Source organism: Phodopus roborovskii, unplaced genomic scaffold (assembly GCF_943737965.1).
Source record: "Phodopus roborovskii unplaced genomic scaffold, PHOROB, whole genome shotgun sequence".
In the NCBI taxonomy this organism is placed as follows: domain Eukaryota; kingdom Metazoa; phylum Chordata; class Mammalia; order Rodentia; family Cricetidae; genus Phodopus; species Phodopus roborovskii.
This window is the reverse complement of record NW_026126622.1, coordinates 1,111,944-1,136,945: the sequence shown is the minus strand read 5'-3', so window position 1 is coordinate 1,136,945 and position 25,002 is coordinate 1,111,944. Positions and strand designations below refer to the sequence as shown.

The window sequence follows — 25,002 nt, the reverse complement described above, 5'->3', positions numbered from 1 at the left end:
GGCAGATGCTAGGCTAGCACACCCACTTCCAACAGTATGACTTGTTTCCTATCCGTCTACTACCTGAGTGGCATCAGTGTAGGTTCAGGCACCATTAGGAACGTTTGACCAAACACGTACACGGCACTGACTGAGGAAGAGGCGCCGGCCCTTAGGCTGACCAGAGCAAGTTTTTTTTTTTTTTTTTTTTTTTTTTTTAAAAAAAAAAAAAGACCCATAGGATGGAAAAGCAGTCCCTGGAGGCTCAGGGCCGCGCAGCGCGCGTCTCGCGCCGCCGCCGCAGCTCCTCGCGGTAGCAGTAGGAGCAGAAGTGCTCGGTCTCCGCGCGTCCGTAAAACGCGCAGTTCTCTCGCTGGCAGCGCCGCTGCGCGGGCCCGGGTCCACCACGGGCGCACTCAGCGTTCGAGCGCGCGGCCGGCGCGTCGGCATCGGCGAACTCCAGCCTGTCGCGGGCCGCGCCGAAGCCGTTGCTGTAGGTCTGCGACTTGTGCTCCGCGGGCCCCGGGGAGTCCCCTCCGCCGGGCGCCAGCGATTCCACCGTGTTGACCGTACGCAGCGCGCCGCGCGCCGGGCTGTAGCTCTGCGACCACAGAGAGCGGTTCTGCTGTGGGTAGGTGGCGCACGGCCGCAGCGCGCCCACGGCCGGCGCGCACGCCTCGTCCCGGGCCGCCGCCTGTACGTGGATGACGCTTTGGCGCGCGGGCGCGGGTGGGCTGCGACCTGGGGCCGGGCCTCCCGTGCCGGTACCCGCGCGACGCGCGACGCCGCAGCCCGGGGACGCCGCGCCACCCACCGCCCGCGTCGCCCGCGAGTTCGCGCCGGTTCCCGGGCTTGGCCGCTCTTTGAGCTTGAGCACCAGCTGCGTGGGCGGCGCGGCTGGCGGGCCCGGCGAGGCGCGCTCCGGGCCTGGCGTCCCATCAGCCTCGGGCCTGCGCGCCGGTCGCTTGGCCGTGGCCGTGGCTGTGGCTGTGGCCGCGGCTGCAGCGGCTGCGGCATCCCTGCGCCGCTGCTCCTGCTCGGCGCTGAAGCGCTCCTGCGCGCTGGTTAGGTAGTAGCCGATCATCTCCTCGTGGAACTGGTGCCGGTGGCTGGTGAGCAGTAGGCCGGCGAAGATGAACTTGCGCTCGCCCTGCATGGCGGCGCGCAGGATGTTGAGGCTCAGCTTCACGTCCGTGCTGTACTTCCAGGCATCGCTCCTTGGCCCGCTGCCCTTGTCGGCCGGCGACGCTCCCGCCGCCTTGTCCGTGGGCGACGGCGTGGTCTTCTCCGACGGCGAGGTGCTAGCTGAAGCTCCCGATTCCTCTTTACTGCCCTTGCGCGACTTGGACTTCTTCTCCTTGCTGCGCTCGGCGCTGTCGCCGTTCTTGCCATTGGCAGAGTTGGCGCGGCTCATCTTACCGTGCACCAGGCCGCCCAGCCCGCCCATGTTTTTCTTCAGCTTGATGCCCAGCGTCTTGCTGAAGCTGCCCAGCTTGTTGGCCACGGAGTCTGCGCGTGTCTTGTCCTTGTCCTTGCGCTGTTTCTCTTTCTCCTTGTCCTTACCGTTCTTGCCATTATTGCTGTTGGAATTGCTGCATACAGAATCGCGGTCCGAGTCCAGTGATTCAGCCAGGGACTGCACATCCTCCCCTGCTGAGGCTGTCGGGGACTCTGGCTGGGCAAGGGGAGCCTGTGGGGAGGCAAGGCAGGAAAGGAGGGTAGTTTTAGAAGAGCTGTCCCAGTGTAGGCTTCAAGATCACAGGACACTAGCATCTTTTTTTTTTTTTTAAGTCTATGCTGCTGTAGAGGCTGGGGTGGGGTCTACCCAAGAGGGATTGAGCTGTTTATGGAATAGTCATCTTGTACAGAGCCCTGATCTTTGCAAAGGTAGAAGAAGGCAGGCTTGCAGGTGTTGGCAAAGTGATCTGGATGGAACCTCATACTTTCAGTGCTATCCTTTTAGGGAGAGTGCATGAACTTTAACTAGGAATTCATAGGTAGTCTAGAATCCCGAGTGGATGGGTAGAGTCAACTGGTGTGGAGTTTCAGAACCTCAGAATATTTTATAGAGAGTCACCAGGGCCACACTCTGACGTCCCTCCCTGGGTGCCAGACTATTGGCACCACTACAAAGGTTCCAGATCTCTGTGTAATGATAGAGACCACCAGATGAGACAACGTCTCTGCCACACAGATGTTTCATCTGCTTACTCTAAGCATGGGCTAGACACTTTGCCATAAACCCCATTCTTTGTCTTGGATCCATTACTCCCTTTATCCAACCATGGCATGTTACTTCAGGGGTTCCCTTCTCCTAGTGCTAATGTGGAATGCTGAGCTGAGAAGGATGCTGGAAATGGCTTCCAGTAGGGATGTGGGGTCTGGTGGAAAGACACTAGTGAAGGAATCTCGTGGCTAATAACCTGGATGACACTACCTGGGGGCCAGCCTGATAAGGCTGTGGGAGAAGGACATAGTTTCTCCAAAGTGGGACCTTCCTGGTGAGGTGGGTCATTGGGAAGGCTGGCATAAAGGATGCCTGAACAGGCTTTTCTGATCTCAGAGGAGATAGGAGAAGCTGTTACTTTTGTCCTTCCCTCAAGCAGGCTCCAGAGGGATGACCCTCTGTGATTAGGTCACTGAAACAATGGCTGGCAGAACTGCCCCCCCCCCCCCCCCGCTTCCCCGGCAGAAAACTCCTTGGGTTTGGAAGGAGTGTGGACTCTTAGGTTGGGTTGCCAGAGGCTCTAAAGGATGGAAGGCCCAAGGCTGAAACAGGGAAGGGAGCCCAGTATGTGGGAGTGTAGTGTGCGCCCTTCAGCAGTGGGATTGTGTGCAGAGCTTTGTAATGGGTAGGAAGGCCACCAAGGCCTGGCCAAGCACCCTGCTCATAGTAGGGTAGTGATGTGCCCAGCTGAAGGGTTCTGATGGATCTCGGGCTGCTGCCATTGCTGTTAGGGAGCATCATCCCGGGGCACAATGACATCTTCCAGTATGGGAGAGGAAGGACTTTGCCACTGACTGTCCGTCCCTCGTGCCCTCAGGAACACGATGATGGATTAAGAGCCACGTGGGCGCGCCCTCCTCAGTTGATGAGCAGGTGAAGCGGAAGTGAGCCTTCAGAGCAGCAGGGCGGGCACCATTCAGCAGGGTCTCTCCTTTCAGTACTTAGAGCCCGCTGGGTGCTTAAGTAAACGGATGACAGGGCGGACCAGTTATTTACAAGCAATTTTCACAAATCCCTTTCCTTGGGAGTTCCCTCCTAAGATTATGAAAACATCAGTCACATACTTAAAATGAATCTCTCAGCATCTGCAAGCACGGGCAGCCCCTCCCCCCCTTACCCCGGCGAGGGACTGGTGGGCGGCTCTCTGCCTGCTGCCAGTTCCACCCTTGGCCACCTCCGCCTCGGGGAGGGGAGGGGCGCGCGCTGAGGACTAGCGCTGTCGGTTCCCCAGCTTTTCTAAGGATCCACACAGTTATAATTAATTCTGCTCTGCCGCGGCACATCTTGTTCCGATCTCAGCAGAGATAGTTTTGTGTTATGACTTGCCTGCGGTTTGTTTTGTGAGTGGGTGTGTTATTCCTCTCCTGCTGTGCAAAATAAGAGAGGGAAAAACCTAACTGGGCGCATACTTGCGTGTACACACACACACACACACACACACACACACACACACACACATGCACGCGCGTCCCCACTTGCACCAACAGGAAGTCTTTGGACTGGGAACCGGAGGAGTGGCTGGGCCAGGTCCGGGTGTATGAGGGTGTGGGGCCTCTGGGCAGCACAGCTGTGGGTGGCCGGCATGGGGCATCGCCTATGGACATTTGGGAGGGAGGTGCATCATATCCCACACCACATAGAGCGCCCTCCCCTCTGTGTACTTGAGGCTCACCCGGGTCTCAGAGGGGATGCGGATCCACGTCACATTCATGTAGCTGTGTAGAAGATTCAGCTTGGCTTCTAGGGATAGGATGAGGCTGACAAAAGAACACCGAGTTTTGAAAAGCTCCGGAGGTAGTACGAGCTCACCCACCTGCACATGCCATCCTCTCTCTGCCCTCTAGCCCTCAACCCCCACCACCAACAGGAGCCCCTCCAGGGCTCTCCCACGGGGCAGGTCTTACTGGGCTAGCCGGGCATTGTCGTTGTCATCTTTCCCCCACTCCCAGTCCTTTCCTGGGTCCACTGCAAAGTGCAGGGGCAGCAGCTTGTGCTCCGAATCCGTCAGGGGAATGACAGCTGAAACAGGAGAGAGAGGTAAGGTGGCAGGCAGCTCACTGGCCTGCCAGGAGGCTGGGAACCTGGGAAGAGCTCAGATCTCTGTAAGAGAAATTCAAGGCTAGCTGTGACAGGCAACCCAATGGAGACAGAAGGTAGACACACAACTTCATACCAGTAGGGTTAAGACCATAGATTTCAAAAATCGACCCCATTATGTAGATGAAAAGAAGGTAGAGGCATCCCCTGGGCTGCCTGAATCTCTTTCTGTTAGAGGGCATGCACTGCCAAGGGAAGACCCAGGCCTGGGAAGTGTACCAGAGGAGGCCACTTTGTGAGTGGCCCGCTCCTTGCCTCCATTTTATCTCATTTCATCCCAGTGAAGGACAGAGTTTGCAAGTCAGGAGAGCTGTGTGCTGAGCTTTACCACAGCAACACTGGGGGTGGGGTGGGGTCTGCAAACCCCTGAGCCTGTCACAGGGAGCTCACCAGAGCAGAACACAGAAGCAAAGCATTCTCTCATACATAACAGCATCTGGTGACAGAGTCTACAGAAGGCAGCCACACAGTGCTGGACTAAAGCCCTCTTACAAGCAGAGTGGAGGGGGGAGCCTTCTGAGGAGGTGGGGATGAGGTGGGGGTCTGGCCTGCTATTCCTCAGAGGAGTGGGTTAGCCACAAAACATATGGACAGAGGCACACCAGCTTCAGAAATTGGAGGGGTTGTGGGTGTGGTTATCCAAAGGTGTACTGAGATGTGATAAGGGTTCCCAGCTACCCAGAAAATGGAATCCTTAATGTCACATCTGCCTTCTCCTAAGGATCTTGTCAGGAGAAATGAACAGGAAGGAGTGGGGAGGTTGGTTTCCCAATTTCACTTTCCAAATGAGTACCAGTCTCCTTGTATCACTCCCTTTAGAATGTCCCACCTCTCTGGAGTCTCACCACAGAGGAGAAGCCCAGCCCAGGGCCTCTGGCATCTGCTTTGTTCCTTTGCTTGCCATAGTCCATGATTCATACCATGCAGTGCCATGGCAAGAACAAAAAGACAAACAAAACAGAAAATCCAGGAGCCAGTACTGTGAGGTTAGAGAAATTGTATACAACTGGATGCTGCCCTCTACTGTTGTCAAGGAGATTGTGAGTGCAAACTTCACCCTCCCTCTTCTTTCCCATCTCTAAGTTAGAGATGAAAGGCAGTTTTGCTTATTCTGTGCCATCTTAGGAGTTTTCACTGTGTGTGGCCAGGGATGGAGGTCTTCTTTCCCATCTCTAAGTTAGAGATGAAAGGCAGTTTTGCTTATTCTGTGCCATCTTAGGAGTTTTCACTGTGTGTGGCCAGGGATGGAGGAGTCCAGGCTGGGTCTGATGGGGAAGAGGGCGGTGGTATCTCAGCTTCTTCTTTGATGTGGCCTCCCTTCCCAGGGCTGAACTGCAAAGTGGGCTTCTGGGCTGGCTCAGGACAAGGTCTCCCTTGGGTGACGCACACAAACACTGAGAACCTGGCCTGGATTTCCACTAGTGTCTGGGGGCAACAGAGGTGTTCCTAACCAACACTGCTTCCTAGACTCCTAGAGCTCCGAACTCCTGCATGCTGAGGGGCATGAGTGAGGATGGGGTCCTGAGTGAGGATGGAGGACTACATTGTAAATATGCATCCCTGCGGATCTTGAAATCAAGGGATTCTGGAAAAGATTGCTCTAGACAACAATAATCTATTAGAATCAGTTCCTGTGGGTATAATTTGGACATTCTGGGTTCAGCTGGATATTCAACCCCTTCATGGGCAGAGTTGGTTGGAGAAACATCTGCCACTGTGACTACACCTTCCATCCTCTTAGCATTGGGGAGGCATGGATTGCATAGCTGGGTACACTGTCTGTGAGAAAAGTAGTGTGGTAAGTTCTGGGGGCTATGGCCAGGATGAGGGGCTTTCCTCTCTCTGCCCATGTCTCCTGTGAAGACAGTGGAACTCTGAGGTGGCTGGAGCAGGCTCTAGAACCCCAGGAAGAATTGTCTGCAAATCAGAACCCCTGTTACAGGATTTACTTACTTGGGAGCCCACTCTGTGTATTGTAAACCACTATGGTTTTGCTTTGTTTCTAATAAATTACCTAAACTAGGACACCTCACCGACCTCATCTCCCTTTTACAGGGTACCTGGGCATTTTTACCCTCAGCAGATGAGCAGATGAACCTGGGTTCCACAGCACTTATACTCTGAGACGATAACTAGAACGCACCTGAAGATGCTAGCGCTTGCTACCTAAAATAACCCTGACAATCAGCGCTTGCTACCTAAAATAACCCTGACAATCTGTCAACCCAGATCTTATGGTGAAGAATAGGGCCTAAGTGAGGGGCTGGGGACACACAGCTCAGCCTGTTTGAGGGCTGAGGGGAGGTACAGCCAGGGATACCTCAAAAGCAGGTCCTCCTCTTGAGCATCATTTGCAGTGCATTCCTATCACATATAGATGGAAAATTCTTATTGAACATCTGCTTTACCCAGGAAGACACATAGTCACGTGGCAGGTTGCCCCCTGGTGGCAAATGTCAACAATAGCAAAGCCTTTCAAAACAGGCCCTAGAGGATTTATTGGTTTGTTTTGGAATGAGCTCTCTCTTACTTTTCGCCTGTAAATCTACTGATATTATCTCCCACTAGCCTATGAAGATTTTGAATATTTGTTTTATGAAACACATTAGGTATTTCTGGTTTGAGATGTTTGCTGTTACAACAATAAAGCTGCAAATTCACAGCCTGTCTTTAGTCCACCCCATAGCCGATACAAGTGACTCGAATTCTAAGGAAAGAAAGATACCTGCAAGGAAGGATGGCGACAGCTGGGGGGGGGTTGACTCAGACCCACTAGGAAGGGTTACACTCATGAAAGAAGAGGGCAAGCCAGTGAAGTTATAGCAGACCCTTCCTCCAGGGAAAAGAAGGAGACCAGCAAGTGCTTATAGGCTCCTGACTATAGGACCGAGCATGATGTTCACAAAAAAGATTGGTGAGGGCCTGGAGGAATGGCTCAGTTGACAAACTCGCTGTCATACAGACATGGGGTTTAATGCCCAGCACCTTTGTAAAGGTTGGGTGCAGAAATACATGTCTACAATCCCAGTGCCAGGGAGATGGAGACAGGAGGATTCCTGGGACCTGCTGGGCAGCAACTGAGCAATAAACCATGTCTCCGAAAACAAGGTGCTGAGTGGTTGAGGAAGACACAATATTGACCTTTGGTGTTTGTAAGCCTGAGTACACAGGTGCACCCTCCCTTCCCCCTGCATGTTATGGACACAAATTCCCCAAAAGTGTTATCTGCTCTCCTCTCTCTACTAAGGAGCAGAAGTGCTCAGGTCCACAAAGTCGGGGTGTGCCGAAGACAGTGTTCTCTGGTACTGTGCTTAAACAGGTGTCTTATTCTAGCACACCTCTATTCCCCAGGAAGGGGTGACCTCCCTCATGTGTTCTGACACACTCCAACATGCACACTAAAGGCAAACAGGGTGTGCCCATTACTAGGAACGAAGTGATTTCCCTAGTCTCTCTGTTCTTAGAAATACAACATCAACAATAAAAAACCAAAACAACAAACAAAAACAAACCAACCAACAAACAAACAAAAAAGCCTTCAAAGCAGAAGAGAAGTTACCAACACTCCATGTGTTCACAAGGCAGAGTTGAAAGAACGGGATTCCAACTCAGGTGTGCAGGCATGAAGCTATTTTGTTTGACAAGCCTTTGTGTCTCATGCATGTTGTGGGGGCTGTTTTACTAGATACAGAATTTGAGATTGGAAGTTTTTCTTTCAATCTTTGAAGACTCCACTCTGTTATCTTTTGCATTATAAGTTTTATGAAAGTCATGATAATAGAGACAATGATAAAGGGGCCAATTCTCTAAAAGGATAGCACGGTGGCATGTAGGCAGGCTTTTCACATTACACCAGGACTCCCAGTGGGTGTCTGAAACCACAGTCTAACTTACATACAATCGACTGGTAGCAACTATTGAACAACGAGAGTAGGAGAACTGGTTGATGTTATAAACTGATAGAAAAGATGAACACCACACAGGATTTGGTATCTGATTTTAGAGGACAGAAGAAATGAAGTTTCAAAGGGAAAATCTAGAAATAAAACAACAATAACAGAAGATTGCAACTGAGAAGAAGAACAGCTCGTGAGATTCTGTGAACATCAAGATGGATCTGTCAGAACCATCCAAGCTGCAATACAAAATAGAAAAGGTTGGGTAGGAGGTAGAACATCCGAGAGCTGCAGGTCAGCAACAACCAGCTGAAGGCCTGTGTCAGTGTCACTCCAGAAAAATGGGGTGGGGGGAGGTAGAGAAAACACTAAAAACACATACACACAAAATAAACAAAACTATCACAGATCAAAGAAGCCATGAGGATACCACTGGGGGAAATTATAACAGCAATGCAACAACAAAAACATCCCTCCCCACTGCATACATAGCCCCTGAAAGCAAGTTAGATACAGAGAAAGAAAGATAGGAATTGGAGCACACAGTTCAGGGTAAGCAGATAAAGCAGGTGATTAACAGGTGGTGTCTTTAAAGGAAGGAAAGAAAAAACTGTTAATTCTGTTTCTGGCAAAGAGCTCTGAGACACAGAGGAGATTCAGAGGCTTTCTCAATCCCCAAGGAGCTATTCCCTGCCTGCTGATCTGCACCAGAGAGTGTCAAAACATTACAAGGAGTAGGAAGGTGACCAGCAGAGACTTCCATGTACCTAGAGATAACCAGAGCTCCACAGCCAAGAGAGCAGTGCTGCACCTTGCCCATAGCCAGGGAAAGCAGGAGGCTTTACTTAATGATTCTAACTGCAAACCCTTCATTACCTGCTAAACACTAGTAGGTAAATAGCCTGGGCAAACAGAGTCACTAAGTACCACAATTAAACCAAGATAGGGGGACAGATGAAAAACAAAAGAACAGATGGGAGAAGGGGAAAAGACTAGCAAGCATGGTGACTTTTCACTGATGCACATTGTTCATCTAATTAAATGCAAACAGTCAACACTGTCAAAAAGATAAAATTGTTAGATTGGGGTTAAAGCAAAGCAAGTCTCAAGTCTGCACTACCTACAATGCTTAAGTTATGACTCTAAAGACATAGGTAGTTTAAAAGACACTTTGTCCGATACAAAGAGCTAGGGCAAGCCATCTAATATCAAAGAAGAGTTCAGAAAAATGGTTGCAAAGAAGAGGACCATTTACATAATGATAAAGGGACCAGTTCTCCAAACAGACATACATATGCGCAAGCTTCTAACTAAATTGTTTCCAAGTGCACACAGCAAATGTGCTAGCTATCTTACCCACATCTCATGGCCCTAGTGGATGCCTGAATTTTTTTTTCTATATGAACATACCAATGATGGAGTATAAATAATCACAGTAAGAAATTCACAGCCATAACTAATGAAATAGAAAATCATAAAATATACTGAAATAAAAGCAATGTGAATATGGTCTGGTGATTTCTGGAATTTTCCACTTACTATTTTCAGACTATAGCTGAAAGAGGCTGATGGGACCAGCAGAAAATGAACTAGGGATGGGGGAGTGTTCTACCCTGCTAACAAACATGAAAGGAGAAAGGGCAAACCTATTTTTACTGTCAGTCACCCCTGTCTCAGTAGCTTACGGAGGGTCTGTCCATCTATTGGTTGGTGCCCTACTCTAAGCCCCACTGGCCCAGAAGCCCAACAAAGCCTGGAGGACACCAGCAGATGTCATCTACTTGGAGTGAACTGGCTGTGGGCTAAGAAACGTAGGAAAATATGCGTGTTCCCAGCTTCTAGCCTCTCCTTCGAGCCCTGCCCATCCTCTCCTGAGCTATATAGCAGGCACAGGCACCTAGGTCCCTGACTGGGCTCTCTGAACACCCTGCTTGCTACTTTACAGGTGTCTAATGGGTACAGCATGTAGCTGGCATATTCATCTGAGGAATGCACTGAGCACGTACAAATGGAGGCACAAGTGGACCACCTGCTTTCACCTGAGCCAAGAGCTCAGGACTGTCTTTAGGGTTGCCCATCCCCTTCACCTCAGAGGATGTCATCAACACAGGTCCTTTCATTCCTGTATGGTTTCCAGTGTCACTAGCTTGAGCTGTTGTGACAGAATACCCTAGACTAGGTGGCCTGTTAGCAACTGAAATGGTTTCCTTCTCAATCCTGGGGGTTAGAGATCCAAGGTCAAGATGTAGGCAGACTGTCTCTCAAGGGCTTGCTCTTGGTATGCAACCAAGCAGAGAGTCCTATAACCATTAAATCCACCCATAGCTCCTGGCCTCCTTTTAGTCTTTTGTGAAGTTTGTTGGTCAAGAGTCAAGTGTGCCAAATGTGACAGCCTGGGCTGAAAACTAAAAGTCCAGGTGACCTCTCACCTGGCTCTTCCTCCTCTTCCTCCATCAGGTGTTGGTGGAGTGTGTGAGGTGAAGCCACAAGTAAATGTATAAAGATCAGATGACGTTCCTAATGACTGGGCACAGCCATGTGAAGGACCAGTGTCCCAGACCCTTGGGGAATTATTGAAGCTATCCTTAGGTAAGGCTGGGAATGGCCACGCCTTCCTCTGGTCCAAGTACTAATCTTTACAAATGACTGGTCAGTGTGTGCAAGTACAAATGTTTACAAGCAGTGTGTGCAAAACCAGCAACAGCCGCTTCCTCTTCCCCAGTGTTTACAGCCTAGACTGCTCACCTAAGACTCCTCCTCTGGAGACTAGCTAACTCCCCCAGCCCGTGCTGTACATAACAATCACATGGAGGATCCGGTTATAGTGTCATTGATATGGCTTCATCAAAGTGCATACAGCCAACCTGATTTCAACTTTTCTGTGTATGTGCCTGTCATTTAAGTGTCTGTCCTTTCCTTGCCACCCCTAGTTGGGTTAAAATGCCAAGCCATGCAGGATGTGGTGCTTGTGTGCCTTGAAGCCTTTGCACAGCTCAGTGTCCATGTCCTGGGACCCAAAGAGGAGAAGCAGGGAGAGGGGTCTCCTGAGGCCCAGCAGCCAACCTCCTCCTCCCAAGACTCTCCATGGCAACTGGTAAACTAAGGATGCTGCTGAAAGGAAGGGCACTAAGTGCAGGGACAGCACTGGCCACATTTGTTAAGTACATCCTGGTTTCTAAAGCCTCTTTACCATCACAGACAGACCCTTGTCCTACAAAAGTGCTTTTATATATTCTATGCATTACTATACCCACACAGGCCAGTCTGATATTGCATTAACAATATCAACTTATAACATTCCATTTAAGCAAGTATTTAATATTTCTCATATGTGAGGACAAATAGTAACTGGGAAAGAATTGACTTTATTGATTGGTAATCACTCCTGTAGGACAAAGCCTTTATTGTTCAAGGTGCTGGAAGTCACACCATGTTATCAGTACTGGAAGTGTAGCTTGGTAGTAGAACATATGCCCTGGGTTTGGCTCCCACTATCATAAAAACATCCTAATTTATTTGGCCCGAGAATACTGATACACACTGTTTGTTTTTACTGTAGGTTACACATCAAGCATAGCTGACAAGTCGCTTACATATTTAGTGGCTCCCCCAGATCTCTGGATGCCTCATAATCATAAATGTGTGCTGTGTCTAAAAGACAAGGCTGCCTGTTGCTCTTGGTGAAATTCTTCTTTGGTTGTGTTGACTTTCTGTTGCAATAAACAAATCGTAAACCTGTCCATCTGCAGGCCTTCTCCTAGAGTTTGAAGCTGCTCCTTGTTGACTTCAGCCACCCCCATCTCTGACCTGACCCCCACCCCCCACCCCAGGGAAGGGCACCAGGACACTCTAGGGTTTCTTGACTTTGGTGTATCCAAGCTGTTTGGATTCAAGTTATAGCTTGGCAATCACCTCACATACTGTCCTTCAGTAGCCCATGTGAAGCAATGCAGCCCTGGCTTTCCTTCTTTAACACTGAAGGCTCCTGAATCACCAGGTCCCAATTGTGGTGTGAGTTCACGCATGTTTTTGACCAGAGACACCACTTCTCAAGGCCTCTCTCTAGTGCTTGCATACTACGAAATCACTAGATAGCTGCTTTTGTAGGAAAACTCTCTTTCAGAAGGCATAGCATCCATCCTATCATGCACCGCTACATTGCTTTGTGACTGTGGCCATTCCCGGGAGATGGGCTCTCTCTTCCTCATGTGCCTCCTCTGTTTAGTTGGGGATGGAAAACTATGAAGGCTAAGCAGTCAGTCCTGGAAAGGACCCAGAAACCCACCTGTGCATGGAAAGTACATGCAATGTGACCCACCAGAGCCTGTGCACCCAGCCCTGTGTGGCAGAACCTGCTGTCCTAGTCCAGAGGTGTCACATGAGGACAGAGAATGCCTGCTCCCTCTGTACCCATAGAGGCTTCAGTGAGACGGGGTAAGTGAGATGTGTCTAACTGTGCACTCTGCCTGAAATTAGTTGGTATTTTGGAAAATCTTGCCATCAAATGCAGACTCTGATAGATACTTGAGACCATCACCCAGGACACATCTGTGTCCTAAGGCACTTGGACATGCCAATGCCATACAGGATCTGAGCACCCACAAACTGCACTCACATTAGTTTATGACATGAGTGCTATTTGGATAAATAACTGATGGTGGTTGGGTTTTCGTTAACTTGGCACAGGCTAGGCTCATCTGGGAAGAGATTTCTCAGTTGAGAAAATGCCCCATCAGACTGGCCTATCGACAAGCCTGTAGGACACTGTCTTAACTATAAAATGCTGTGAGAGAGACCAAGCTACCCCTGGCGGGTGTTTCTGGATGGTATAAGAAAGCAAGCTGAGAAAGCAAGCATGCCAGTAGGCAGTATTCCTCTAAGATCTCTGTTTCAGTTTCTGCCTCCAGGCTCTTGCCTTGAGTGCATCTATGACTTCCTTCAATGATGGGTTGTTACCATGATGTGTAGTCAAAACAAAACAAAACAAACAAACAAACAACAACAAACATCCAAAAAACTCAAACCAAACCAAATTTAAACCTAAGCAAACAAAAACACCCTGTCCTCTACCATTTGGTTTTGGTGTCTTTCACAGCAACAGAAAACACTAGGACAGAAATTGGTCCCACTATTGTGGGCTATACTGTGGCAGACATGACCACGCTGTTCTGGGGAGGACTATGGAGGTGTTCTGAACTCAGAGCTTAATGGGTGGTTCTATGGGAGTGTTGAGAAAGATATGCAGAGGCCTTGTTAAACTTGTGATGATAGAGGCCTGGCTTGTGAAGTTTCATGGGAAGCAAAGACTTGATAAAGACCATTCATGTGATATATTTACATTAAGAATCTTTTTATCTTTTTTTGGGGGGGTCAGATATGGAAGAATTAGTTATGATTTTTTTTTTTTTTTGGTCTTTTGAGATAGAGATAGAGTTTCTCTGTGTGATAGCCCTGGCTGTCCTGAACTACCTCTAGATCAGACTGCCCCTCAAAGTCACAGAGAGTCACCTGCCTCTGCTGAGGTTAAAGGTGTGCACCACCACTGCCCAGCAGAATCAGATTTGATTAACAGAGAAGCCTTCACTTTCCTTGGACTGATGCTTTTTAGTTGTGGCTGAGAAATCAGCTGTGATTAAAAAAGAGGATTATTAAGTTGAGATCTTCATTATTAAGTTGAGTATTTCTTCAGGGTCAGGACACAGAAGCTGTGGTCCAGAGTGGGCCAAGCTGGAAGCTGAACTTGGTAATATGTAAGAGAATATGTAAGATTCTCCTACATTTCTGATTTTGGTGGCATAGAAGTTGCAGGATTGAAGGGGTCATGAAGAACAGCCAAAGTTTGGCACCATGTGACAGAGTCAGAATCCCTGAAGGGAGACCATTGGTGAATATAACAGACCAATTGCAATGGAGATACCAGAATACCAGAGATGCTATGACTGTGATGTGATCACCAAGAACAGCAGCAGGTGTGGAATGGAGCTGGCCTGAACCTATGAGACTGTGGATGCAGAGGCCAAGAAGTGGAGTTCCCAAGCATTTTGGAGCTGAGACAATCGTTAGTGAATCCCAGATGTTTGATAATGAATTTTTTACCCTGTTGGAATTTGGTTTTGATTTGTGACTGTGCCCTGCTTCTTCCCTCTTGCAATAAGGAAGTATGTGACTTATTTTTTTATTTTATAGGAGACTACAGTTGAGTAACTTAGGATATTGTAAAAGAAAACTTGGACTTTTAAAGTGTTTGAATGTTTCAAGGACTGTAGGATTTTTAAAATTATATTTTAGGGCTGGATAGATGGCTCAGAGTTTAAGAGCCCTGGCTGCTCTTCTAGAGGTCCTGAGTTCAATCCCCAGCAACCACATGGTGGCTCACAACTATCTATAATGAGATCTGCTGCCCTCTACTAGTGTGCAGGCAAGCATGCAGACAGAATACTGTACACATAATAAAAATTAAAAAAATTGTTACCATAATGTTATATTTTATATCAGTAACACAATTTGTGGGGCAAACAAGAGAGGGGAGGTTATGGTTTAATAGTGATGCATTTCTTTGTGTGTCAAGTTGAGAAAGGATCAATTTTTGTTGGTTTGTCCTTTTTGTTCAACTAGTATAGGCTAGTATAAACTGTGGAGAGGGAACCTCAGTTGAGAAAATGCCCCTATTAGATTTGCATGTATGTGATCCTATGAGGCATTATCTTGATTGTGATTGATGTGGGAGGGCCCAAACCATAAGTGGTGGTACCACCCTGTCAGATGTTTCTGAATGGTTAAGAAAGAAAGCTGAGAAGGTCATGGGGAGCAAGTCAATAAGCAGCATTCCTCCACGTCTTTGCTTCAATTCCTGCCTCCAGACTTCTGCCGAGTTTCCTAGCTTCCCTCCATGATGGAGAGTTATAAGGTGAATAACAGAATGCCTCCTCGCCCCCTCCCCCCCCGTATTTATCACAGCAACAAGAAACTAAACTAGGACATAGCTTCTGGGATGTTGAAGACTCAAAGTCCAGGGTGATGCTCTAGGAGGTGGTAGATTTTGAGGGAGAATAGAGCCTGAGGGAGGTGGGCCTCATTGATCAAAACTCCAGTATGGTTTCTATTAAGTGTGTCTCTTCATTGTTGTACAGCTGAAAACTCTGAGTTGAAGTATAGTGAGTGGGGCCTGCTGGTTATGACTTGGCCTAGGTCTTTGGCCACTGGGTATGTTCCTTTGAAGGAGATTTGAGGACCATGGCCTTTCTTTTTCTCTGTTGCTCTGTGGCTTGTGATATAAGTGGATTGCTTCACTCTACTTCTGTCATAATGGCTGCTCAGGAGAGATCCAAAGCAATGGGTTGTCAAGGGGGATGTATAAACCCTTAGGCCCAAACAAGGTTTTTCTCTTTGTATGTTAGCTATCATGAGGATTTTGATCTAGTGATAGGAAGCTCACTCACAATTAGCTGCCTTTAGGATATTGCATAGACTTTACTTCAAAACAGCAAATAATAGAAAGTAATTTCATTTCAGGACAACCTGTAAGTCTATTGTATAGATGCCTCCTGACTTGTGATAGGGTTGGTTATGCTTTCATAAGTCCATCACAAGTGGAGAAAGCCATAAAGGGAAATCTATATTACTTATACCCTGCTGTGCACTTTGAACATCAGTATACTACAGAGTGCAGGCAGAGTTCTATCTGATTGCAGGGGCTGATGGGGAGCTATGCTGGATGCCACTCCAGCATCATGAGAGAGGTGCACTGTGCATTTTAGGCAAAAAAAAAAAAAAAAAAAAAAAAAAAAAAAGATTAAACTAAAAATTCCAAGTATGGTTTCCACTGAGTGTCTCTTCATCTTTGTGAAGTTGAAAACTCTGCATTGAAGCAGTGTGAGCAAGGCCTATTGGTGTTGATTTCCAAACTTCTTTGATTCCTGTGTTCAGCAAATCTCATGGCCTCTCTGCTTTCTTGCCAGTTGTGTGTTTTCATAACTCAGCCATTTGCTCTAAAGTCAGAATGAAATGCCCTGTGCTAGACTCTCACAGAGTTCCCCTTGCAGGCCCATTTGAAGATGACATGGCATCTCACTGGAGCTTTGCCTATGGGTACAGCAGCCTGCTTCCTGTAGCTTGATGAAGAACCAGGGACTAGGGTATTATGAGGCCAAAGGACCAGCATAAATTCCCTTGGACAAAGTAGTTGGTCATCATTTGTGTGAGCTTTTAAGGAAATGCATACGTTCTATTTAAAAGGTCCTAAAAGAATTGGCAGAGGCCTTCCCACTTGGGCTGGCTGTAGCTGGACCATTCTACCAGCTACAACTTTTGTCTCTGTCACATGTCTGGCCTGGGGAAGATAGGAGGATACCTGAATGTGGAGATGGCTGCAGGTGGCAGCAGCAGCTGGAAGGAGGCAGAGGTCTCTTTCAGAGGACTGAGTACAGGCAAGGCCCTTATATGATTAGGCGAAGAAAAGTTGTATGTATTGTTACACACCAGGAGGTTGGGTGTGTGCAGTCACACTGCTAAGGAAAAGGAGGAGGGGGTGAGGAGTGAGGTGGGGTCTCCACTTACAGTCTGGAACATATTTTATCCAATTTTGAGGTGAAAGACTTAAACTAGCAAAGAAATGAAATGGAACCCAAATAATTGAAATGAAGGGCAGTCTGACCCAGAAAGCTGACCAAGGCCACTGTGACTTAGCTCCTGGAATTTGCTAACCACCAGCTCTGAGATAGCAGGATACCAAGAATTCACATTGCCCCTTCTTTCAGTGAGTCAGCAGGTGGTAAATAGGGTCCTTAAGAAACAAAGAGAAAGCTGCAACTCTGGTTTGCCCAGACAAGATTAATTAGCACACCCCCTCCCCCAGGCCCTAAGGTCTGTTGACCCTAACAGCGAGATCCCTCAAAGGGTCACAAACTCAATGGACAGAGGGTCACATCCCCTCCCTAAGCTTGTGGGTTTTGCCTTTAAAAATACCTGTGCCTGGAAAATGATGCTTCTCACTAGCCTGCATGCTGAGGGAGCCCATTTACACAAGTGTTTCCTGTTCATTAAAGCCTCTTGCGTGTTGCAGCAACTGGACTGGACATTGAGTTCTTGGGGGTACCGACCGAAACTGGGAGACTCCCCATTCTTATAGTCTTACAGAGGCTACTGAAGTGCCCTTAAATTTAGTAGCTTTTATCATAAGGGTGACTTGGGTCTTCAAGAGTCTGCCAAATATCACTTTAAATTTCTTTTTCTGTTATAACAGGAGATGCATTTGGTGACTGGGGTACCAGGAAAAACATACATTGAGTAGGTGACATGTGGGAACCTACAGAACTGACTGCATTCAATTTTGACTTAAGGTCAGAGAGTTTTTACCTGCCTTTGCTTCTCCAAGGTAAAACAACAAGGATGTCTGGCCAAAGATGTGGATTCAACAGGATGCTTGGCCTAAGGTAGTCTCTGCATGTCCTTCCTGAATAACAGAATACTTAACTCAGGAGATAGTTACTTTATGTTTTGGGCACTGAAGAGGTAATTACTCTGTTTGTTCCTTGTATCATTGGAAAGGAAGTCTTTTGCCTCTTCTCCCTCTTTTGATGGGTGTATAAAAGATCTTTGAACAATAAACTTGGGCTGATCCTGGTATCCACCAGGTGCCCTCCTGACTCTATCTCGTTTCTTGTCTGCTTCTTTCCTCAATTTGCACTCCCCATTTCAGGTATGAACCTGGATTAAATGGTGGGTCCAGACAGTGACAGACCATCAGAATACAGCATACACTGGCCAAGGAAGTTACTGTGGTAAACTGAGTCAGAAACCTCTGGATAATTAGGGCCCAGATTTCCTCCTTTTAAAAGGCATCTAAGCACTCCATGAGTTTGAAACAGCTCTTCCAGGGGGCCCACCCCCTTTGTTATTAACCTTCCATAGCCATGCTCATGAGACTCAGGAGACCTTTCCTACAAAGGCTTGGAAAGGACACATTCCTACCTATAAGGCTGCTGGGCTCCCCTCCAAGGTCTGGGCCGAGCAATATTACTTCACCAATCATCCCCCAGGGTCTTCTTGGTGTCCACAATGGTTCTGGTCTAACTACACATACTTCTTGGGCAAGTGACACATGGCTTCAAGTCTTCAACATTGAGGGTTTTCAGGGTGGTCATTGCTTATCCAGATAAAGCTTGGGTGTTGGTCCACCCTGACTCAACTACACTGAAGCCACAAAGCAACTTCTCATATAATAACAAATAATATAAAACTTACTTACTACACATAGGCAAGGAGAGTTTCTACCAAGAAGGGAAGAGGAATTGCAGCAGTGTGACAGCATGTCTGCCTTTAGCTGTGATGACATGTGCTGGGTCATCCTGTGGCTTATTCAGGAACCTATCAGCCTCAAGTCTTGGGTTCAAGCTGGGCGAACACAGTGAGAGATATGAGGGTGGCAGAGAATTCCAAGCATGCCTTTCCCCATCATCTCCCATGGTTGCATGGCCACAGAAAATGAGTCCTCTCCCATTTCTTCTGTGAAAGCTCTTAAGGTATTTATTTATTAAGTCGAATTGCAAATACATGTTGAACAAGCCATAAGCAAAAAGCGAGGACCCCTGGCTTCATGCTTACTGGTGCCTACCTACCATGACCAATGTAACTCAGAAAAGAAAGTGAGTAATTTAGCTTACTGTTTCAGAGTGTTAGAGTTCATGATGCCAAGGGACAACTGGGAGCTCACATCTTGATCCACAGCCATGAAACAGATTGAGAGTACTGGGAATCTCACACAGTCCACAGCTCCTAATCCTTCCCAAACAGTACCACCAACCGAGGACCAAGGATTCTGGCATGTAAGCCTATGGAGGGATGCCCACTCAAACCACCATGGTGTCTCATGTTGCCTCATGGTGCCTCCTGGCTTCCCTGGAAGTTCGTGTAGACGCAACTCATGGTCCTTACAATGCTGTGGCTTGGTGCTACCAGGGGAGGGAGGATTGGAGCTGGGATCTACCCTCTGTGAGGAAGATCCCTCCAGAGGCACCAGGATCACTGTAGGTCAAAGTCTTTAGAGAAAGAAGATGAGGAGGTAATGGGTGGCTTGGCTTATAGTTCTGTGAATTTTTGGCTAAACTTAACCACTCTTACTTGTGTGAAGAACTGGTCTCATTAAAGTTCATGGCCACTTCAACACCACCACAGCCTGGTGCTTGGACAGCAGAGGTGTATCTCTTTACATTCTGGAATCTAAGTCTTCATCAGGGCACATTCTTCTGACATCCTCCTTTGGCTTGGGAATGACTACTCTCACATGGCCTTTCCCTTTCTCTCTCTCTCTCTCTCTCTCTCTCTCTCTCTCTCTCTCTCTCTCTCTCTCTCTCTCTCTCTGAGAGAGTTTCTTTATGTAGCCCAGGCTCAGGATGCTTTAATGTGGTGTCCTCTTGCTCAATTCCCACGTGCTGGGGATTACAGGTGTGCATCACGACACCATGACCTCCTTTCCATATAGAAGTGTACTGGGTCAGGGGCCACTTGAGTTTTAATCTCTTTAAAGAACTTAGCTGCAAATACAGTCACATTGCAACACACTGGGGGTGAAAGATATCAACTTCAGAGAAACACCACTCACTCCATAATCCCTGCACAATAAACTGCAGTGCCTCAGTTCAGAGAGTCATGCTCTCTGCACTTCATGGGGACACAGGATTTGGCCTACACTCCTCCAATGACAGTTCCCACAGGATCCAATGACCCACATGTTGAGGAGAACCCCAGCATGCAGTCATCCTCAAGAGGCCTGTTCCCTTCTCCCCTAGTCCATCATTGCCATCCTTGCTTGCCCATCATGCATTTCTCCAACTGGACTTACCCTCTGACAACACACAGGTATCTTGCTTTCTGGCAAGTTGTGATGATCCTGGATCTCTGCCCTGACCCTAGGTCCAACCACATGGTTTATCATGGGGGACCTAGAGACTGGTTCTGGGGCACTCTGGAAGCTCCAGGTAGAGGGCTATATGCTTCTGGGCAGCAAGGCATTACAAAGGCAAACACTTCCAACCTAGGTCACTATGAGCCTGAGCCGGGCTTTGTTTCCTGTGAAGATGTCCAATTGGTGGTAGGGTGTACTGCGAGGGGAAAAGACAAGGGCAAGAGAGCTGGCTGATCTCAGGGATGGGGCTGGTATGGTGACTCTGGGAGACCTCATTTTTAATTTTAATTTTAGAGATATATTTTTATTTTATGTGCATGCTGTAAATGCCTGCATGTATATATGTGTAACTCATGATTGCTAGTGCCCTCAAAGGCCAGAAGAGGGTGTCAGTTGCCTAGAACTGAAGTAATAGGTGGTTGTGAGCTACATAGAACTGAGAAACGAACCCGGGTTCCCTGCAAGAGCAGCAAGAGTTCTTAACCAATGAATCATCTCTACAGGCCCAGAATCTCATCTTTGAGGGTTGACAGGTATTTTCAGGCAGTGTAATGCTAGGTGGCACTAGGTACAGAGCCAGGGCACAGAACCGCTGCCTAAGCTCTTGGTTTGGAAGGTCAGGTGACCCCAGGCTCTGAAGCTGTCTGGGAGGCTCTTGTTTAGACCCTAGCTGCAGAAGAGAAAGGTGTATGCATAGAAGCAGAGGGCTGTGCCATCGAGTCAGCTGCTGGGGGCTACTGCTAGACAAGCACACTCTACCCTTGAATCTTGAACTGGAGAGGGTGTGAATGACCATGAGGTAGGGCTTGCACCCATAGGCAACAGCCATGGGCCTCTGACATTCTTGACTGCTAGGGGAATGAGCCACTCATCTGTCTGAGAGTCTAGCAGCCAGCTTAGTGTTCCCAAATGAGGTCTGTTGGTAAAGATCCAATTTCTGTTATTTGGGCCTTTCTCTGATGAGCAGACACTGCTAGCAAGAGAGTACAATTCCCAGTGGAGCTGCTCAGAAACACAGAACCTCCCTTTTCCTCTGCTATACTTAATTTCTCAGGCTGCTTCATAACCAGGAAATCCCAAATGGGAAGCTCAGTTTAGCACAAGTCCTCAAGGAAAGAATGCCTTTCTTCCCAGTGAGGAGGCAGTTGTAGGAAGAAAAGGCTTTTGGTTGGGTATACAGCCTGAGGCTGTCCCAAGCCTTGTCCTCAACAGCCCAGGCTTGTTCTGCCCTGCTTTGGACAGCTCAGGCCTTTTATGCCCTGCTCTGGACAGACAGCCCATGGTCACTCTGCACTGCACTAGACACATGGGCCTGCTCTGCTAGGTCATTAGCATTCTATAGCAGCCTACACTTCTGTCCTGGGTACTTTTGTCCCTGCATCATGACTGACTCCCCCCAAGACCAGTTCTAAGTGCCCCCCCATCTACCTGCTCTTCCCATTATGGCCCTAAATGCTTGTCCTGTGTCTTCCTTTCCCTAAAAAGTAGAGAGAGGTCTAAGGAGGATGTTGAGATGTTGCTCAGTACATGTCTGAGGGATTGACTCTTGTCCCTCCGTCACAGAATAAAGGGACCTAGGGCTAATGTGGACAGTGGGGAATAGAGGCTCTTCTACCAGTTCTCTGTGGGTGGCATAGGGGATGGAATGGTGAGGCAGGAACTCCTTCATCTGAAGCTTCTGCAGTTTCATTATAGCCGGCCATGATTGAAAATATTATATAGAAAATTCCATAAATCAACGATTCATAAGACGAAACTGGGCTATTCTGAGCTGTGTGAGGAAACTTCCCACCTCTCACGCGTGTGAAGCATCCCTTTGTGCACAGAGCCCACACAGTAGATACTGTCTTTAGCTGTCTGCTGTCAGTAGCTACCTGGGCTGTCTGGCTGATGCTCAGGGACCTTTGTGCTGTGCATATCATCCCTTATCCATGGACCCCAAAATACAAAGTAGCAATGACAAGACTGAGACCTGCATGCAAGGAGAAGCTGGGAAGTACTTCCTTGAAGCAGAAAGTTTTTTTTTTTAACTTAATAAGTAAATAAAAGTAATCAAATGCCTGTCACTAAGGTCTAGAGCCACAGTGACATCATGGAGAAAGATGGAAATATCAAGTGCTGGTTTTGCTGCCATGCCTGAAGTTGGTGAGTGCCTACAGTGGGGGAGGCTACACACAGGGACAATGTATTCAGGCTTTGGGCCATCCAGGATGTCAGTACGTCTGCACTGTCTCTCTTGGCTGATGGCAGAGCCACTGCTGGTAATAGCTCTATAGAGGTATATGTCCCATTGACCCTGCACACTATCCAGGGCTCTAACCTGGCCTGTGAGGACTGTTGGGGAATAGTGGCCTAGGAGGCAGGACCCACAGGGCCCTGGAGGGACCCAGACAGCCACAGAAGTCAAGAGTTATCTGCACTACACTCTGGGGCTAGAACTTAGACTTTCGAAAAAGCTTGTCCCTCAGGGTGAAACACCCCCACTCGGCCACATTTCCTAGAGGGATGCAACAACAGTACCTTCCACAGCTGCCGTTTCACTGGAAAGGCATCTGGAGGCCACACCTGGAAGACCTCTGGGAGCACCTGAGACTGTGAACTTGATGCAGACCTAAGGGGATTGGGACACTAGACAAGGAGGCCCAGTCCTGGCCCAAGCCACACCCTGAGGAAGGCTTATTTTGCCCTGCAAGGGCTACAGTTGTGAAGGGTGGTGGCCTTCATGTGTATAGGGTTTCAGTAACCTGGAGAGCTGAAGCAGGAGGATCACTTGAGTCCAGGGGATTGGAGGTTATCCTGGGTAACAGAGGAAGACCTCATCTCAGACCAAGCTAAAACAGAAGCAAAACAAAACCCTGGGGAAGGAGGCAGGTACCACCGGAGGCATTGAGTCAGGGAAAAGCAAGATTCCTTCCAGGCTTTGGTGATGGAGAGCCTCTTTTGTTAGTCACAGGTAGTGAGGGAGGGATGAGGAAGAGTAATGAACAACCAATCGACTGTTACCTTTGATGCAGGGACCCAGCACGTGAGCTGGGGTTTGATTTGGCTTTTGGGGAGGGGGGCATGGATCTTTCTACTTCCTGGATTCAGATCCCATCCCACAGACCTGCTGACTCTCTGACTGGCCATCAGGCCAAGAACATATGTGGAAGGGTGCTTTATAGGGGCTGGAGGAGCTAGGGCCCTGACATTTGTCTGTGTCCCACCTTGCCAGCTGTCCACAGGAAGGGGCAGGAGGTAGAGGCTTTTATACACTCAGCGTAGAGTCAGGATGGTCACCCTGAGCTTCCAGCTTGTGGAAGCCCTGAACCAACAACTTGGGGTTTCCTAGAACCACATTCAAGGGCAGGAACCCTAAAACACATGCCATCTCCTTAACCTTCAGTCTCCCTGAGGAAAATCTCAATCGGTAATGAAAATAAGAGTGGCAACACTAAAGCCTGTCCGCTCTACTCAGACACTCACATATCCAACATAGCTAACAAGAAAGAGCAAACGGAAGTCCTTTTTGCCATCAGCTACAGCACAGTGACTATAAGTCAACCCCACAAATGCCTTACTAATAGCTGCACTGTGCACTGTGCACAGCAGGTGGCGCTGGTCCAGTTGGCCCATCAGCACTGAGATAGCTTCTTGCAGGAAACCTGGCTATAGTGATCTATAGACAAAGTGTTGATTTTTTGATTCAAAAGCTTACTAGTGTAAGCAGAAGTGGGCAAGCCTTTCATGAGCAGTGCTAGCAAATGGATATCAGAGGCCAGCAGGTCACTTTCTCTCTCTCTCCCTCTCCTGTCTCTCCCTCTTCTTCTCCCTCTCCCTCTCTCTCTCTCTCTGCTGCCCCATTGCCCCATTGTAAAGCAGCCACAGGGGAAACGTCAGGCAATGAGTTTGGCTATGTGCCAGTAAAACTATTTGCAAACTACGTGCTGGGCCACAACTTGCCAATACTTGCTCTGAAGGGACTTTGTTTCCATCTAAGGTGGATTGCATCTATATAAAAATTCATATAGAACGTTATCAATAATTAGTTCTACAGTCAAAAGCCCCTCTAAGGACACAGACACAGGGTGTATTTCAGAAGGCTAGAAGCAAGAATTTTGAACATTTTCAGCATAAGAAGTAATAAATGTTGGAGGAGGTAGCTATGTTTTCCCTGACTGGAATACTACATGGCATGTGCACTGAAATACAACATGAATCCACATGATTTTATGTGTCAGTCAAAATTAATTACAATATAGAAAATGTACATATGTCCATGAAAGAAACCAACAGCTAAGTACAGGCAGTGGTACCTCATTTCCTTAGTGGTTTAGGTGGACCCTTACCTCTAATACTATTGCTGTTAGTGAACACACATGTGTACCTCCTGAGCATGGCTATGCAGACGCCATGGCTGTTCCTTGTGTGTGCATGTGCTTTAAGCGGTTGTCCACGCATACCACATCTCTACTGCCTCCTCCATCCCTCCACACCACCTTAACCCATCGTGTTTCAGGAGCTGGACAAACCTTGTTCTCTCTGCTGGTCTCTCTGTTCCATGGACACAAGTGCTGAGAAGTGCGCTTGATCATAGGCCAGAACCAGGGGCGAGCAGTGGCACCTGTTGGGAGGCACCTCCAGGGGCAGGTAGATCCCTCCAAATGGGATGGGTGCAAATGCTGTGGGCACAGACACGGGGGGGGGAGTGGGGAAGGGAGTACAGAAGGAGGGAGGGGTGGGTTGATGGGAGGAGGGGGAGGATGTGGGAACAGAAAGAATTAGTGTTCAGGGTCAGGGCTGAAGGTTGCCATGGTGACCTGTCTAGGTAGCTTGCTCCTGAGAGTCACACCATAGTCCAAAGAATGGTGGGGTCAGGGCTAAGGCCATTGCCGAAGATGGTCAGCAATATCACCCACTAG

At 48.3% G+C, this 25,002-nt stretch overlaps 1 protein-coding gene across 4 annotated transcripts in view; it reads right to left on the bottom strand.

The window, feature by feature from the left end:
- Window positions 1-204: 204 nt before the first annotated feature.
- The window catches only part of Otud7a (OTU deubiquitinase 7A), a 312,202-nt gene continuing 287,404 nt past the window's right edge, over window positions 205-25,002 (bottom strand). For all 4 annotated transcript variants that reach the window (XM_051206440.1, XM_051206439.1, XM_051206436.1 and 1 more), the window contains exons 9-12: window positions 24,613-24,762; window positions 4,111-4,225; window positions 3,879-3,963; window positions 205-1,669 (exon numbers count right to left, since the gene is read on the bottom strand). In XM_051206440.1, the coding sequence (XP_051062397.1) occupies window positions 245-1,669; window positions 3,879-3,963; window positions 4,111-4,225; window positions 24,613-24,762 (1,775 nt within the window). In that variant the 3' untranslated portion in view covers window positions 205-244. The remainder of the gene's footprint in view (window positions 1,670-3,878; window positions 3,964-4,110; window positions 4,226-24,612; window positions 24,763-25,002) is intronic.